Source organism: Polypterus senegalus, chromosome 8 (genome assembly GCF_016835505.1).
Source record: "Polypterus senegalus isolate Bchr_013 chromosome 8, ASM1683550v1, whole genome shotgun sequence".
Lineage (NCBI taxonomy): Eukaryota > Metazoa > Chordata > Cladistia > Polypteriformes > Polypteridae > Polypterus > Polypterus senegalus.
The window spans coordinates 149,801-165,000 of NC_053161.1; the positions used below are offsets into that span (position 1 = coordinate 149,801).

Sequence of the window (15,200 nt, forward strand, 5' to 3'; positions counted from 1 at the left end):
CTGTTTTGTTATATAGTTGTGAGACATGGATGCAATTTAGTAGCCTGAGACGAAGGCTGGACTGCTTTGGTACTGTGTCTTTTCGGGTACTGCTGGGTCAACATTTTGTTGAATGAGCGTTTGCTCACAGAGTCCAGATTGAGACTGTGGGGGAGCGTTGGTTATTATACTACGGCCATGTAGTGCGATTCCCCACAGGTGATCCGGTTCACAGGATCCTCATTATTGAGGACCAAAACAGCTGGAACAGGCCAAGGGGACACCCATGTAACACCTTGTCAACCAGTATCCTGAGCTGTTTTGTTGTGTGGTTGGTGTACTGGATATGGTGTTTTGAAATTGAAAGATACAGGTCACCTTAGGTCCCTTAAGGTTCACTCCACAATTTCAGACCTCTGTGCCTAGTGATTCAGATTAACATGTTTGGTCAGGAGCTCCTTTTGGCTACAGTTCTGGTCACTTAACCCTGATTACAGTTTAATAAAAAAAGCTTATTATTAGTCTGCATTGAAACATCAAAGGCAATGGAAACTTTGTCTCTAGGCCAGATTAATAATAAAACATTCTTTTTTATTTAAGCATCTTGTTTTTTGTTTTTAAAATTCTACAGTTATACATACTTTTTAAAATTGATAGTTTCCATTTTTTGTCTTTACATAGATCATTATTGTATTTCTTAGTTCACTTATAAATATGCATTATATAAGAATTATTTGTTTTATTAAAGTACATGACCTAAAAAATCTTTCTTCCATAAATCACAGTAAACAGTATAAAGAAGCCTTTAAAACAGGATTTCTCTATACACATTCTTGTGGTTTTATGTTCTTTGCCAAAGTACATAAAATGTCAGAAGTTACTCAACTTGAATCTTATTTTGGCTGTATTTCTTTAATTTTGGAATTTTTCATTTGCTTTTATAATTTTTCATGTGCATTTTTCTGTCTTTTTTCATTCTTGAATCTTGAGTATCACCTGTCATTTTCTAACCTTATTCATCTCTTACCCTGAGAGTAATTAGGCCCAGATGAATTTCTTACTATAGCCTCTGTTTCTTTATGACATTTGTTTAGAATAGCAGTTCTCTGTTTATAATGAGTACCTCATTCATTAAAAAACACATTTTCTTTGTATTTAATGTTTTGATGCATCCTTATCATGATTGCAAGATATGACTAGCACTTGGTGAAATACCGCATAGTGAGCATGTATGTATCCATTTCAGGTGGATGCCTTACGTCTGCGCCTTGAGGAAAAAGAAACCATGCTCAACAAGAAGACTAAACAGATCCAAGAGATGGCTGAAGAAAAAGGCACTCTCAATGGAGAAATCCATGATCTGAAAGACATGTTGGATGTCAAGGAGCGGAAGGTCAATGTCTTGCAGAAGAAGGTATGCTTGCAGTTTATAGCTACACAATTACTTTAAGAGTTAAAGTATTGAGAACGTATACAAGTATATTCCCTTTTGTGTAACACCTAGCATAAACTGAAGTTATTACCTTTTAAATACAGTATTATTACTGTAAAAAAAATTATGAAGAGGAATAAAGAAACATACAAAGTTAAGGCATATGGTCGACTTCATTGTTACTGAAAACTTTTTAAGAACATATTTACAGTTTGTGTGATAATTAGCAAGTTTATATATTACAGCACTCTATAAAGAAAATAATATAGTATGACATTCTCAAATCAGCTTAATCCAGTTTAAAGGTGTGGTAGGGCTTGAACCTGTCACAACACTATAAATATATTTAAAATAATTAAATAAAAAAAATGCATGTAACAAAACCATTAAAATATATTGCTGAGGAAAACATTGTCATATTGTATATCCCAACACCCTTTTACATAAATGTATTAATTTTATTTTTTAAATACAAATTTGATGCTTTAAACAGCTGAATATTCTTAAGGAATATATAGCTTACTAGCCATGTGCGCCCAACTACGTTGCACATGTTAAAGTTGTCTGTGAAGGGCTCCCTGTTTAAATGCAGCTGCTAGTCGTGAACTGGGCCCTTCGTCGCACAGCATTATGATTTTTTATAAGGGAAACAAAATTACAAAAGAAAACCCTTGGACATTGATTCGATAGGAACGGCCTACTCGGAATCACTGTCCGAATAGTAATTATGTGGTGGTGTAGGAGCATTTCTGCTTCTGTCCGTTCACAGTCCGTCTCGTTTTTCACGATGCTATCGTTTCCTCTTACGATGTCTTCTCAACCTTTCTCCAGTCTCGCAGGTTGCTTTGTGGCAATCCAAAGAGTAAGGCAATATACACGGAGCAATGGTTATAAAAGGGGGACACATAGGTATCCAGGCTCTTTAAAGCATAAATAGAGATCACTTCACTGACATGTGAGCAAGCCAAAGTACAACTGTGAGATGCACAGCACTCTCCGGCTACAATGTAACAATAATAATTTCCAGAACATGCTGTTACGTTGTCATTCATTTTACCCACTGTCTGTCTTTCATTCATATGTTACATAGGCAAATACCTTTTATCTTCGGCAATCTCATTCTCTAACCAGGCCTCAGGAGCTAACCAGCGTAACACTGTCCACCACCCCTTTCGTTATTCCGGCACATTGACATCCGTGAGTAACAACAACGTACTAAACTGGAAGGTGGTCTACGATGCGGAATTCGCTGACAAACAAAGATCAAGATCTAAATGAAGATCTCTTTAGTTAATTTAAAGCACAACAATTTGTTTAGTTTTAATGTCTGTGTTTTGAGGTGTGACTGGAGTACTACAATCTTCAGTAGTATAAACCTGGAGGAGATTCTTAATGCAATGCCTATGTTTTAGCTGTCTCTCTACTGCCATCTAGTGCTTCTTCTTCTAATTCATTCGCGGACAAACAAAGATCAAGATACAAATGAAGATTATATATAGAGATAGGGCCATTACGGTTGTGTATATAGAGTACAGAGAAATTCTTAATGGCTTTTACTAATCAACATACAACACGTCACTGCTCGCTGGACACCATGATTAGTGAGTGTAACTACCTTATCTCGAAACTTCTGTCTTTCTCAACTGTAAATTCTCTGAATGTATTTATTATTAACAGACAGTGGCATGTTGTTGGAAGTTCCATCCCTTCCCATACCTTGACTGTGTTATGCCAGTTGACTATCCAGACTCTACAAAACCCCACTATATACTACTATATAAGCAAAAGTCAGTTTGTGTGGAATGTGAAGATCTGATAGTTGAGCTGTCATTAGCAATGACATACCCCTCCAATTTTCAATTTCAAGGTTAAGATAGACGGCATGATCAAAATAGCAGACAATTTTTGCCACTTCAGGAAAACTAATAAGAGAAAGAAAGTAAGAATGGGAAAGACTTGGTAACAGTCAGCCCTCAGTATTTGGTACACTTGTCAAAACAAATAAGAACAAGCCCAAAAAGAGCTTTAATAATAGTATTTCTCACAAAAAATAATTTGTCTTAAATGTATAATTTAAAGCCTTAGATTGGTAAGGCCTGGCATATTTAGCAGATTAAACATTTCAGATTTGAATGTCCCTTTAGTTATTACAGCAGCTTTTGACATAATTTTCTTTAGACTTTAAATTTTGAGCCGGCCTGCATCTTGTGTTTGAAATGTTCACTCTGAATTGTTTGCACTAATAAGTTACTTGCTAAGAGGTGGGCCTATGTTATTCACATATTTTTATGTAATTTTGTATATGACATGAACCTTCCTCTGGTACATATTTATCTTTTGTGTACTTAACCATTTCAGTGCTTCTTCTTCATGACATTTCTTAATATAAATGCTTATATATTTCAGTGCACACTGGAAGCCAAAATACTTAGCTGCTGTTGCCTTTAAAAATATCCTTTCACACTAGATATTCCCAAAATAAATTTAGTATGCAAAAAGTTTTGCAAGAGCATGAAAGATAATTTTATTTTATAGTGTCCTTCAAATTTTATATTAAAGAAACTTGAAAATGGGTCTTTTATTATCCATTTATATGAATTCATTTATTAGTGCACTGTAATGGCACTGGCCTTTATATGTCATAAAGCCTTGTAGTTCTCTAATATGTGTTAAAACAGTGGTGGCGAACCTATGGCACGCGTGCCTAAGGGGGCACTCAGAGCCCTCTCAGTGGGCACGCGCGCCGTCGCCCGAGCACAGAGTTCGTTACTATAAAGCCAGAGGAATGCGAGGCCAGGCTGCTCCCCTCACCGCTCCCCCTCTTCACGCGCTCCGGAGGACTTTTCTCACATCACCCGCCTCTGCCCAGCAGCCCAATGGGAGCGCTTCCTTCCTCTCCTGTCTGGGGTAAGGCGGGCGACACACATGCTGCTTGAGGGTGCGGCACGGACTGCAGCCTTTTGAGTCTGTGATTCCCGTGGTGGGGTTGGAGGGGATGTGGTATAGCGGGTCCACAGCTCAAAATTGAAAAGGCCAGTTTTAACAGATAATTGCCGCACTCGCGGCTTAAAGGGGGTTATGGTAGAGTGGCCGGAGCGGTTTCCGGGAGCTTTGTGACGCGGGCAGTCCTCGCTTAAGCGCACAGGTGAGGAGTCGTCTGCATCTGTAATTATTGCCGGAGTTGCTAATCGCCACACCTGATCCACGACCCGTAATATATAATGGAAGCGGGGGTGGGGGTTACGGAGCTTAATAGGGAAGACCTACGTGAAACACTTGAGAGGATCGAAGGGATGACAAAGGACAGCACAGTTAGTTATGAAAATGAAATCCTTAAAGTGTGGAATTCTCTGCCAAATAATCTTAAGTCAATGAAGGCACTTGAGATTGCTTTCCTTACTTTGTTTGGAACATCTTATGCTTGTGCGCAGCTGTTTTCAGCTTTGAATTAAATCAAATCTGACACCAGAAACAGACTAACAGATGACCTGAGTGCTGCATGTGTTGCTCTCAAACTTACAAAGTATGAGCCAAGGTTAGACAAATTATCAGCATGCATACAACAGCAAAAAGCACATTAATTGTTCAAAAGCATACCAAATGCAAACTTTTACCTTTCAACAAAAAGTTGTTTGTATAATTGAAAGCTCTGTTATTATGTTTTTCTTTTAAGACAAAAGATGTTAATGTATGAGTTGCTTTTCTAAACTAAAAGCTCAGTAGATAGATAGACAGACAGAGCATCAGTATTGGCAGTCCAGTCCAATTTACCATCCAGCTGCACTCCCAGGTATTTATAGGTCTGTACCCTCTGCACACACTCACCTCTCCTCCTAAAATCCACCACCAGCTCCTTGGTTATGCTGGTGTTCAGTTTTAGGTGGTATTCAGGTTAAATTGCCATGTTGGCACTTTGCGATAAATAAGTGGGTTTTGGATTGCAGTTTGGGCACTTGGTTTCTAAATGGTTCGCCATCACTGTGTTAAAATATACACATAATATCTAAAAACAATCTTTTTTGTAATGTTCTTTTAAGTGGCAAGTTGTCTGAAAAATACATAGTTAAAAATGTGTTAATGTATGCATTTTTCACAGATTGAAAATCTTCAAGAGCAGCTGAGGGATAAAGAGAAGCAAATGACAAGTTTGAAGGAGCGGGTTAAGTCCTTACAAGCAGATACCTCTAACACCGACACTGCTCTGGCTACATTGGAGGAAGCATTAGCTGAAAAGGTTGGTATAGAACTGCTAGGTATACTAATATTAAGGTTGGCCGAGCAAGTACATCTATCCTAATAACTCTTTAATAACTAAGTGCCATTCAACACTAGAATTACCAGAGCCTATGAAAAAACTCGTAAATCCGTCCCACCTTAAAACGCTTCTTAAAATCATTCACAGCTCTCCACCAGCGTCTTTTGTCATCTAAATGTGCTGATAAAATCAGGCTGCAAGCAGCCGGCTATTCCATCCCCCCCACTGACTTCACCCAGCTCGTGCCTTGATTGATTTTCTGGGAGTGAAGTGGAGTTTTAGAGTGGAAATAATAGATAGTTGTTTGGAACACACGCATTTCATATCTCTTACGTTTCTACAGTAATCTGTATAAACACATTGTTAAAACAAACGTTTTTTATATTCTAGTAGTAGATGACAAAATGTAGGCATAAACTATATAATGTATGAAGCCTGAAGTCCAAGTATCAAAGAAATACTTTCACAAAAGCTACAACTCTAACACAGCAATTGTGCTTTTATTCAAAAATATAACTGCAGAAACAAAAAGCCGCCTTAACATGCAACATTGACACCTGTTTATTATGACTGCCTCCGTGGCGCAATAGAATCAGCTGCCAACTGGGAATCAAAAGGTTGCGAGTTCGATCCTGCACCTCTCCATTTTGAGAAGTAAACTGCTCTTAGTCTCACTATTTTAGAATAAAAACATACATTTGATTTCAGTCTAATCGGTCTAATTTATGATACTTGTAAAGGTTAGCTTTGTTTTTTTTTTAGTCAGTTTTATTATCTCAGCCGCGTTCATGAGCCCAAACACACCCCACCCCCGCATGTGACATCTGAATCATTTTATGACATGATTTACCTTTATTTACTTACTTCCTAAAGCCTTTAAGTCACAAGTAGTGTGCAGAGGGCATGCTCAAAAATGTGTGTAATGCCACGAAAAGTGCCTGCTGACACTTTAGTATGCAAGCAATGGTATGTGCATTCTTGCTCCGATGTAGAAGGGAGCTGAGTTTACCTCTGTTATATCACGTCTATGTGAAAACAGCAGTGTCAGATGCGGGGGTGGGGTGTGTTTGGGCTCGTGAACGCAGCTGAGATAATAAAACTGACTTAAAAAAAAAAAACCAAAGCTAACCTTTACAAGTATCATAAATTACACCGGCTGTTACAGACTGAAATTAAATGTATGTTTTTATTCTAAAGTAGTAAGACTAAGAGCAGTTTACTTCTCAAAACAGAGAGGTACAGGATCAAACTCACGACCTTTTGATTCCCAGTCAGCAGCTGATTCTATTGCACCACGGAGGCAGTCATAATAAACAGGTGTCAATGTTGCATGTTAAGGTGGCTTTTTGTTTCTGCATTTATATTTTTGAATAAAAGCGCAATTGTTGTGTTAGAGTTGTAGCTTTTGTGAAAGTATTTCTTTGATACTTGGACTTCAGGCTTCATACATTATATAGTTTATGCCTACATTTTGTCATCTACTACTAGAATATAAAAAGGTTTCTGTTTTAACAATGTGTTTACACAGATTACTGTAGAAACGAAACAGACATAAAATGCGTGTGTTCCAAACAACGATCTATTATTTCCACTCTAAAACTCCACTTCACTCCCAGAAAATCAATCAAGGCATAAGCTGGGAGACGTTTGTGCACGTTCTAAGTTGGTGGGGGGGATGGAATAGCTGGCTGCTTGCAGCCTGATTTTATCAGCACATTTAGATGACAAAAGACGCTGGTGGAGAGCTGTGAACGATTTTAAGAAGCGATTTAAGGTGGGACGGATTTACGAGTTTTTTCGTAGGCTCTGGTAATTTTAGTGTTAAGAACATAATGTTACATTACCAAATTATTCTGTTTTTTTTAATTTTCATAATATAATTAAAATTAGTTTCTCATACACCTCATGTTTTGTAACAAAACTTAAATACTCTATATTTAAATTTTGTAACTGTTTTTTATTTGTTCCTTTGCTAATATAGAGTAATAATGTTATTTTGCCTAGATTTGTTTTTGCATTGCAGTTGTTAGTAATGCAAGTTTTTTTCACATACTTATTATTAAAATAATCCATTTCATTTATATAACGTCTTCTGCTCATTTACCTTCTCTTAAAATGAATGTACTAGCCAACGCCTACCGTAACATACGGCAGTGTAAGAATAGGAATGGAAAACTGTGAGAAAGGAATTCAGAAATCAAGAAGAAAGAACTCCAGATGTTGCCATGTATTGACGGTACTCCTGACTTGTGATAGCTCGACTTACGTTGGAAAGAACAACAGGAAGAACGTCTCCAAATCTGTTCCAATGTGATGCAACGAAATCTACTGCCCTGTGTCGTAGTGAGAGTCCATTGTCTTCATCAACCGTTTGTGTTAAGAAATAACGCACTGATAGGAACAGGCTGTTGCTGGATCCCGGAATACAGATGACGTTGTACAAAAACCCATCGACAGAGAAGATACTATCATTCATTTTGTAACAAAGGCTTAGGTAACAACCGTCGCAGTATAATGAAAATAGCAAGGAGCGAAACCAATGCCAATGGTCGATAGAGTACCTTCCTGTAGCAGGCTACAGAAAATATGCAAAATATTTTGAGAGTCCTGAAAGTGAGAATTCATGTTCACCATTATGGATGAAATCCTGAGGTGTACATTTTCTTCACTTCTGTCATAATACAGTTAATTAAATATACAAAAATGAACAGGTTTTGCCTGTTGATTGTCTCAGATTATTATAAATTTTGCAGAATAAGAAAAATATAAATTGACAGTACCCATGGCAAAGCTGAAATGAGCACAGGTAGAAATCCATTACTGTTCTCTTCTGACTCAGCAAGGAAGCATTTAAAAAGTACACAAATTATCTTAAGCTACATTTGCAATATTGCTTTATGTTTTACTCCTCATCTCATCAACACAGGTTGAAGTACAGATATAATTTATTTTAGTTGATCCATGGACTGCTACTGGATACTCTTTCTCCTTCTAACTTCCTCCTTTCACAATTGTAAATGTTGCTTTTATGTTTTTAACTCAGAGCCAGAGTAACACCCTTAAGAGGTGCCACTGCCAACCAAATCCATTAATGACAAAATCGCTGTGCCCAAAACTTAGAAAAAAAACAAAAAAAAAACACACACACAGCAAAGGTAAGCAAGCTACTAAAAACATGTACACACATACGTTGTTAGCACTGCAAAAAGGCATTATTTACATAGTAAAAGATTATTTATTATTTTATTTATTTTATATCATGAGTAAATTTATTTCACTTACATCAGCCAAATGTAGCATCATCTTGTTAAGAAGATATAATGAGGGCTGAAATATTATATATTTCTGCAAGTGGTCTGTGTGATGTAGATTGCCTGTCCAAGTACACATTGGTACACATAGATTGAGATGCTGGGGCTTTTCTCTAGCTTATAAGGAAGTAAGTGTTCATCTGCCTTTTTGACTTTAACCATGAAGGTTTGTGCCCATGTCAGATCATAAATAATGGTAACTCTTAAGAATTTTAAAATATATTGTGTATACATTCATCAACTACAACCTATAGCCCATTGCTTTTTAATCAGATTCCATAACATCTCTTCAAGATTTCATTGAACACTCAATAAGAAAATCAAATATAGTGCCTGGACCCGGGATCTCATCAGAATTTCAAACCTTACAGTTTATTTTTAATACTGTATATATGATAGTTTTCTTTGTTAAAGGTATATACATTACTTAGATGATTCAGTTGTACATTTCATATGGCATTTAAAAACATGGCTTTTCTGGCAGCACTCTTAATGTTTTTATACAGCTGATAAGTTGTAAATTTGTGTTACATAGTGGGTACTCCTGCGCTGATAATGTTAATCTCAGCATAAGCACATTTTCAGATATCCTAATAATCTGGCTTTTAATTTTCAAAATTGTCTGTCCTTAAGAAAATTTATACATAGGCCAGTTGTTTGTTTTAAGTTATTCTTTTCCAATTGCAGATGAACAATTTTGTGCTGGAATATCATTAACATAACTGATATCAGATTTTAGCGAATTGGTAATTTGATGACCACACTTGGCATGAATCAGGCTAATTTACAGAATTTGTGGTTTTTGTATTTTAATTTTGGATTATTTCATTAAAATATGTATATTTTTATTTTAGGAATTAATCAAATTCTTTTTTCTGCTCATTCAACAATTTTTATCTCTACAATAGTGCAGCCAACTGTACAATAGGATTATTTATAGCCGTAATTACATAAATATATGGTTTGTGTCAGTGGTGTAGCTCTAAATGGGTGGGATCCCCCAATAATTACAGAGGTTGCGCCCCATAGATGCTGCTGTTGAAATAATAAAGATCTCATTTTAAGACTACATTTGCATGTTAGCTAAACAAGCCTTTATCCCGAATTTGCCTCTTGCTAGTATTTTGTTTTTTTTTTCTTCTTTTTTTCCCCCCGTCAGATCAGGTAAATTTTTCAAATGATCCAAATCTGTCTATTTTCAATGTACCACATATGTACAAGCTGAATAAAAGAATTTTGTCAAACAGATGAACACTAAGAGATGATGTTTGCTGCTCTACTTCATCATTTCAGTGTGGGCAACATGCAAATTAGTCAGCTCAAGCTTTCAAGGAAGGTTTGAGGCTGTCAGGTTGCTCAGTGCATTGTTATAAATTAGGTCATGGTCTTCTGCAAGGAGAAGAAGCCTTTTCTGACACACTTGATGCTTAATTCACCTGACATACAGTAATTTGCTCCACTTACGACACAGAAAGCATTTCACCAAATCACTTTTCCTCTGATGCTTTAAGCTTATATGTTATCTTTAGCAGATTTGCAATAGCTTGTTGCTTTATTGAGTTTAGTTTAGCAATCAGATATTTAGAGTTGACAATAGGATCCTGCTAATTAATTTTATCATTTTTATAGTAAAACAGCCATAACAATTGTTTCTTTACAGTAAATGACATATCTCTCAAAATGCTTTGCAAATAAACTTCTTCCTGCCTGAAGCCTACTTTAAATGGAGATGAAATGCAACATAGACTAGCAAAATTAAGTCATTTTGACAAAAAAATAAAACCATACCAATAGACTATATACACAATTTCCAGGCAAGTAAGTTTTCTGGCCTTATGATTATTTCTGTGTACATTTTTCAACTCTAAACCATATAAACAGAGGTGGGTAGTAACGAGTTACATTTACTACATTACATTTACTTTAGTAACTTTTAAAAAAAATTGTACTTCTAAGAGTAGTTTTACTGCACCATACTTTTTACTTGAATACATTTGTGAAGAAGAAACACCACTCTTACTTCTCTACATTGGGCAACACTCGAATTGTTACTTTTTTTTTTCCATTAGATACGTTATATTTTTGCCAGAGAGAAACCGCCAGTGGATCTACTGTATGACTGTTTCACCAATCAGACGTAGCAAAAATAATCACAAGATTCCGTTTCGCCAATCAGACGTAGCAACAATAATCACATGGCTCCGTTTCACAAATCAGACGTAGCCTTGCAGTCACATGACCACACACAAACTGTGGCGGCATAGAGGCACAAACTCCTCACAGACAAGTAAAGAAAGAATACAAGTGGAACCTCGGTTTGCGAGCATAATTCGTTCCGGAAACATGCTTGCAATCCAAACCACTCGTATATCAAAGTGAATTTCCCCATAAGAAATAATGGAAACTCAGATAATTCGTTCCACAACCCAAAACTATTCATATAAAAATGATTAATACAAAATATAAAGTCAAAATACATAAAACAAATTAACCTACACTTTACCTTTGAAAAGAATAATGGCTGGTGTGAGTGAGTTTCTAAACTCTTGTGGGATTTCACCCAACTGGACGACACGCTGAAGATCGTCCCGAAGCAACCGCAGGCACCAAGCACTGTAGCAGTTCGCCATAATAGCGAATCTGAAAAGATTGCAGTCATGCTTTAACCTCCTGCCATTGATGGGTGATACAAGGAACATTATAAATGCACAGGGCACAGTATTACTTGGCCACTAACCTGGTGTGACGATGCAGGTTCAGCTCCATGCTCCCATTGCTGTTCGGGAACCGTTGAACCCAACACCATCGATAATGTCACCGATGAGCTAGACAGTGGGAGAACAATTGAGCAAGGGGGATGGTAAAGATGTGCAAAAGTGCTTTTATTTAAAAGACAATCAAAAACAAAGTGTTCAATACATAGTGCTGTGCAGTTCCAAGTTCAAATAAATAATCCATAAAAGAAAACGTGGAGGTTAAAAATATACAAACAAAAACAATCCTTTTAAAATAAGGTTAAAACATTTTCTAGGAAGCAGTCTTTAAAAATAACAAGAAGCCCGGTGCTGTTTCTGTGCTAGCATCTGCTTATCCCAGTTGGGCTTTACAGCAGGCGAGACGGTCTCTCAGCAGCTGACCCTTTCAACACTGTGAACCCATAACACCACACCTGGGCATGACCCTGCCTGACTGCTGTGTCTGTGTATAGGAGAGGGGCAGATCCCACTACAATAAATAACCGTGCTGTTCCTGTTTCAAGCTGAATAAGATGGTGTTGCTAAAGTATTGAGACTCAGCTTCGTGTTTTGGGGTGCAAGACTGGGACTCACATGTCACAACACACATATGCGTGGTCATAATGCTGTAGTAAACCGTATACACTCGTATGGATGTTGACTATATGAGTGAGGCATGGCGACTGACGATTGCCCACAATCCTGCAGCGAGAGAGAGAACCACCATCAGCTCAGCTGTGATCACGTGTCGCTCAGCAGACAAAGCGTATACAAACTACTCGTATTGCAAGACCTCGCTCGTTTATCAAGTCAAAATTTATTAAAAATTTTAGCTAGTCTTGCAAAACATCGTTAAAACTGGAAATGTTTTTCTTGTTTTAGTAATAATTGACAAAATGTAGACATGAAGTGTATTATGTGTGAAGCCTGAATTTCAAATATCAAAGAAACACTTTCACAAAAGGTACAAATATAAAAGAACAAATGCACTTCCATTCAAAAATATAACTGCAGAAAAAGAACCTGCGTTAGGGTCTGACATTGACATGCATTTGCTATGACAGCTTTGGTGGTGGAACGGTATCAACTGTTGACTGGTAATCAAAGCTTCACGGGTTAGATCCCAGACAAGTCTGTTTTGAGAAGTGAGCTGCTCATATTCGTACTATTTTAGAATAAAAACATACATTTGATTCCAGTCTGTAATAGCCGGTGTAATTTATGGTACTTGTAAAGGTTAAGGTTTGTTTGTTTTTTTATTAAGTTTTATTCTCTCAGCCTCGTTCACGATCCCAACTCCTACCCCCGCATTTGATACTGCTGTTTTCACATAGATGTGCTATAACAGAGGTAATCTCAAATCGTGACAACGGTTCTACATCGGATCAGAAATGCACTTTTGCCATTGCTGTACTTTGTATATGTACATGGGAAGCTCTACACTCTACTTGTGACTGTATGAAGTAAGTAAATATATAAAGGTAAATGGGTAAATAACATTCGATCTGGCTCATACATAGAAAGGATGGTGCATGTGCCCAAAACATTAACATTTATATGTTACTTACATAAAAGCCAGATCGAATGTTATTTACCCATTTACCTTTATTTATTTGATACCATTGCACCACCGAAGCTGTCGTAGCAAATACATGTCAATGTCACACCCTAACGCGGGTTCTTTTTCTGCAGTTATATTTTTGAATGGAAGCACATTTGTTCAGTTATATTTGTACCTTTTGTGAAAGTGTTTCTTTGATATTTGGAATTCAGGCTTCACACATTATACACTTCATGTCTACATTTTGTCAATTATTATTACTAAAACCTGAAAAATGTTTCTGTTTTAACGATGTGTTTACATAGATCGTTGTACACACAGAACACACATGAAATGCAAGTGTTCCAAATAATGACATAGTACAGTAATCCCTCCTCGATCGCTGGTTATGCTCCAGAACCCCGCGATAGACGAAAATCCGCGAAGTAGAAACCATATGTTTGTGTAGTTATTTTTATATATTTTAAGCCCTTATAAACTTTCCCACACTGTTAACATTATTAGAGCCCTCTAGACATGAAATAACACCCTTTAGTCAAACGTTTAAACTGTCCTCCATGACAAGACAGAGATGACAGTTCTTTCTCACAATTAAAAGAATGCAAATAGATCTTCTTCTCTTCAGGAGCAGAGAATTTCAGAGGGAGAGAAAGAGCGCTCGCAAAGAAAAGCAAACAATCAAAAAATCAATACTTGTGCTTTTAAGTTTGCGCTGCATTTTAGAGGAGCGTTAGTATCTTCTAAGCAAACAGCCTCTGTTCAAACAGCCCCTCTGCTCACATCTCCTCCGTCAGGCGCAGAGAACGTCAGAGAGAGAGAGCGAGATTAAAGCAACAATCAAAAATCAATACGCAGTGCTTTTAAATATGCGAGCACGGCAATAAAGCGGCATTTTTTTAGAGGAGCGTCAGTACCTTTTAAGCAAACAGCCCCTCCGTCAGGCGCAGAGAATGTCAGAGAGGGTGAGAGAGAGGCAGAGGCAAGCAAACAATCAAGCTCCGTGCGGGATGCATATCTTATAGCATTGAGGAGTTTTAGTTAATATGTAATACATGCTCTGATTGGGTAGCTTCTAAGCCATCCGCCAATAGCGTCCCTTGTATGAAATCAACAGGACAAACAAACTGAGGAAGCGTGTACCATAAATTAAAAGACCCATTGTCTGCAGTAATCTGCGAAAAATCAGTAAAATATATTTAGATGTGCTTACATTTAAAATCCGCGATAGAGTGAAACCGCGAAAGTCAAAGCGCGATATAGCGAGGGATTACTGTATTTATAAAAGGTGTCATTTTGCTTGACTTCTCACTCTATACATCTCTAAGCAACTGACACGCAGGTAAACAGACTTGAGCTGAGAAAACTGTGCGGGTTGGGGATGTGATAGCAGGCTGCTTGCGGTTTGCTGCTTATCAACACATTTAAAGGACAAAAGATGCTGACGGAGAGGTGCGAACCGTTTTAAGGTGGGACGGATCTATGAGTTTTTTCGTAGGCTCTGGTAATTCTAGTGTTAAATTGTATATCCGGTAAACCAAACCTGGGAGTGGGCGAGCAAAGTGAGCAGTGGTGGAGCCCCCTAGTACAGTATAAATACGTACTTTCTTCTATTGAATTGATTTGAATTCCTTTATTGTTATTGTATGGTACAGTGAGATTCCATATGCAAATCCTCCATAAATTTATTTTCCTATAAAATTATAAAATAATAATATGATAAAAAACAATGAAAAATGTAAAATATGAAAGCATAAGTACAGTATATATGTACATATAGTGCAAATAGTGAAATGGTTCATAAAGTGACTCAGCTTGTGCAATATTACAACTGTAGTACAAGTTTACAGTGAGGTAATTGTACTTCTAAGTACAAACAGTTCTACCAGGAGCGCTTGATGTACTGATTGACGGCATTTATAGCTCTTGG

At 37.1% G+C, this 15,200-nt stretch overlaps 1 protein-coding gene across 1 annotated transcript in view; it reads left to right on the forward strand.

Moving 5' to 3' along the window:
• Window positions 1-15,200, forward strand: part of erc1b (ELKS/RAB6-interacting/CAST family member 1b) — a 559,966-nt gene that overhangs the window by 95,368 nt on the left and 449,398 nt on the right. Inside the window, exons 6-7 of the mRNA XM_039760564.1 lie at window positions 1,226-1,393; window positions 5,508-5,645. Coding sequence (XP_039616498.1) covers window positions 1,226-1,393; window positions 5,508-5,645 — 306 coding nt within the window. The remainder of the gene's footprint in view (window positions 1-1,225; window positions 1,394-5,507; window positions 5,646-15,200) is intronic.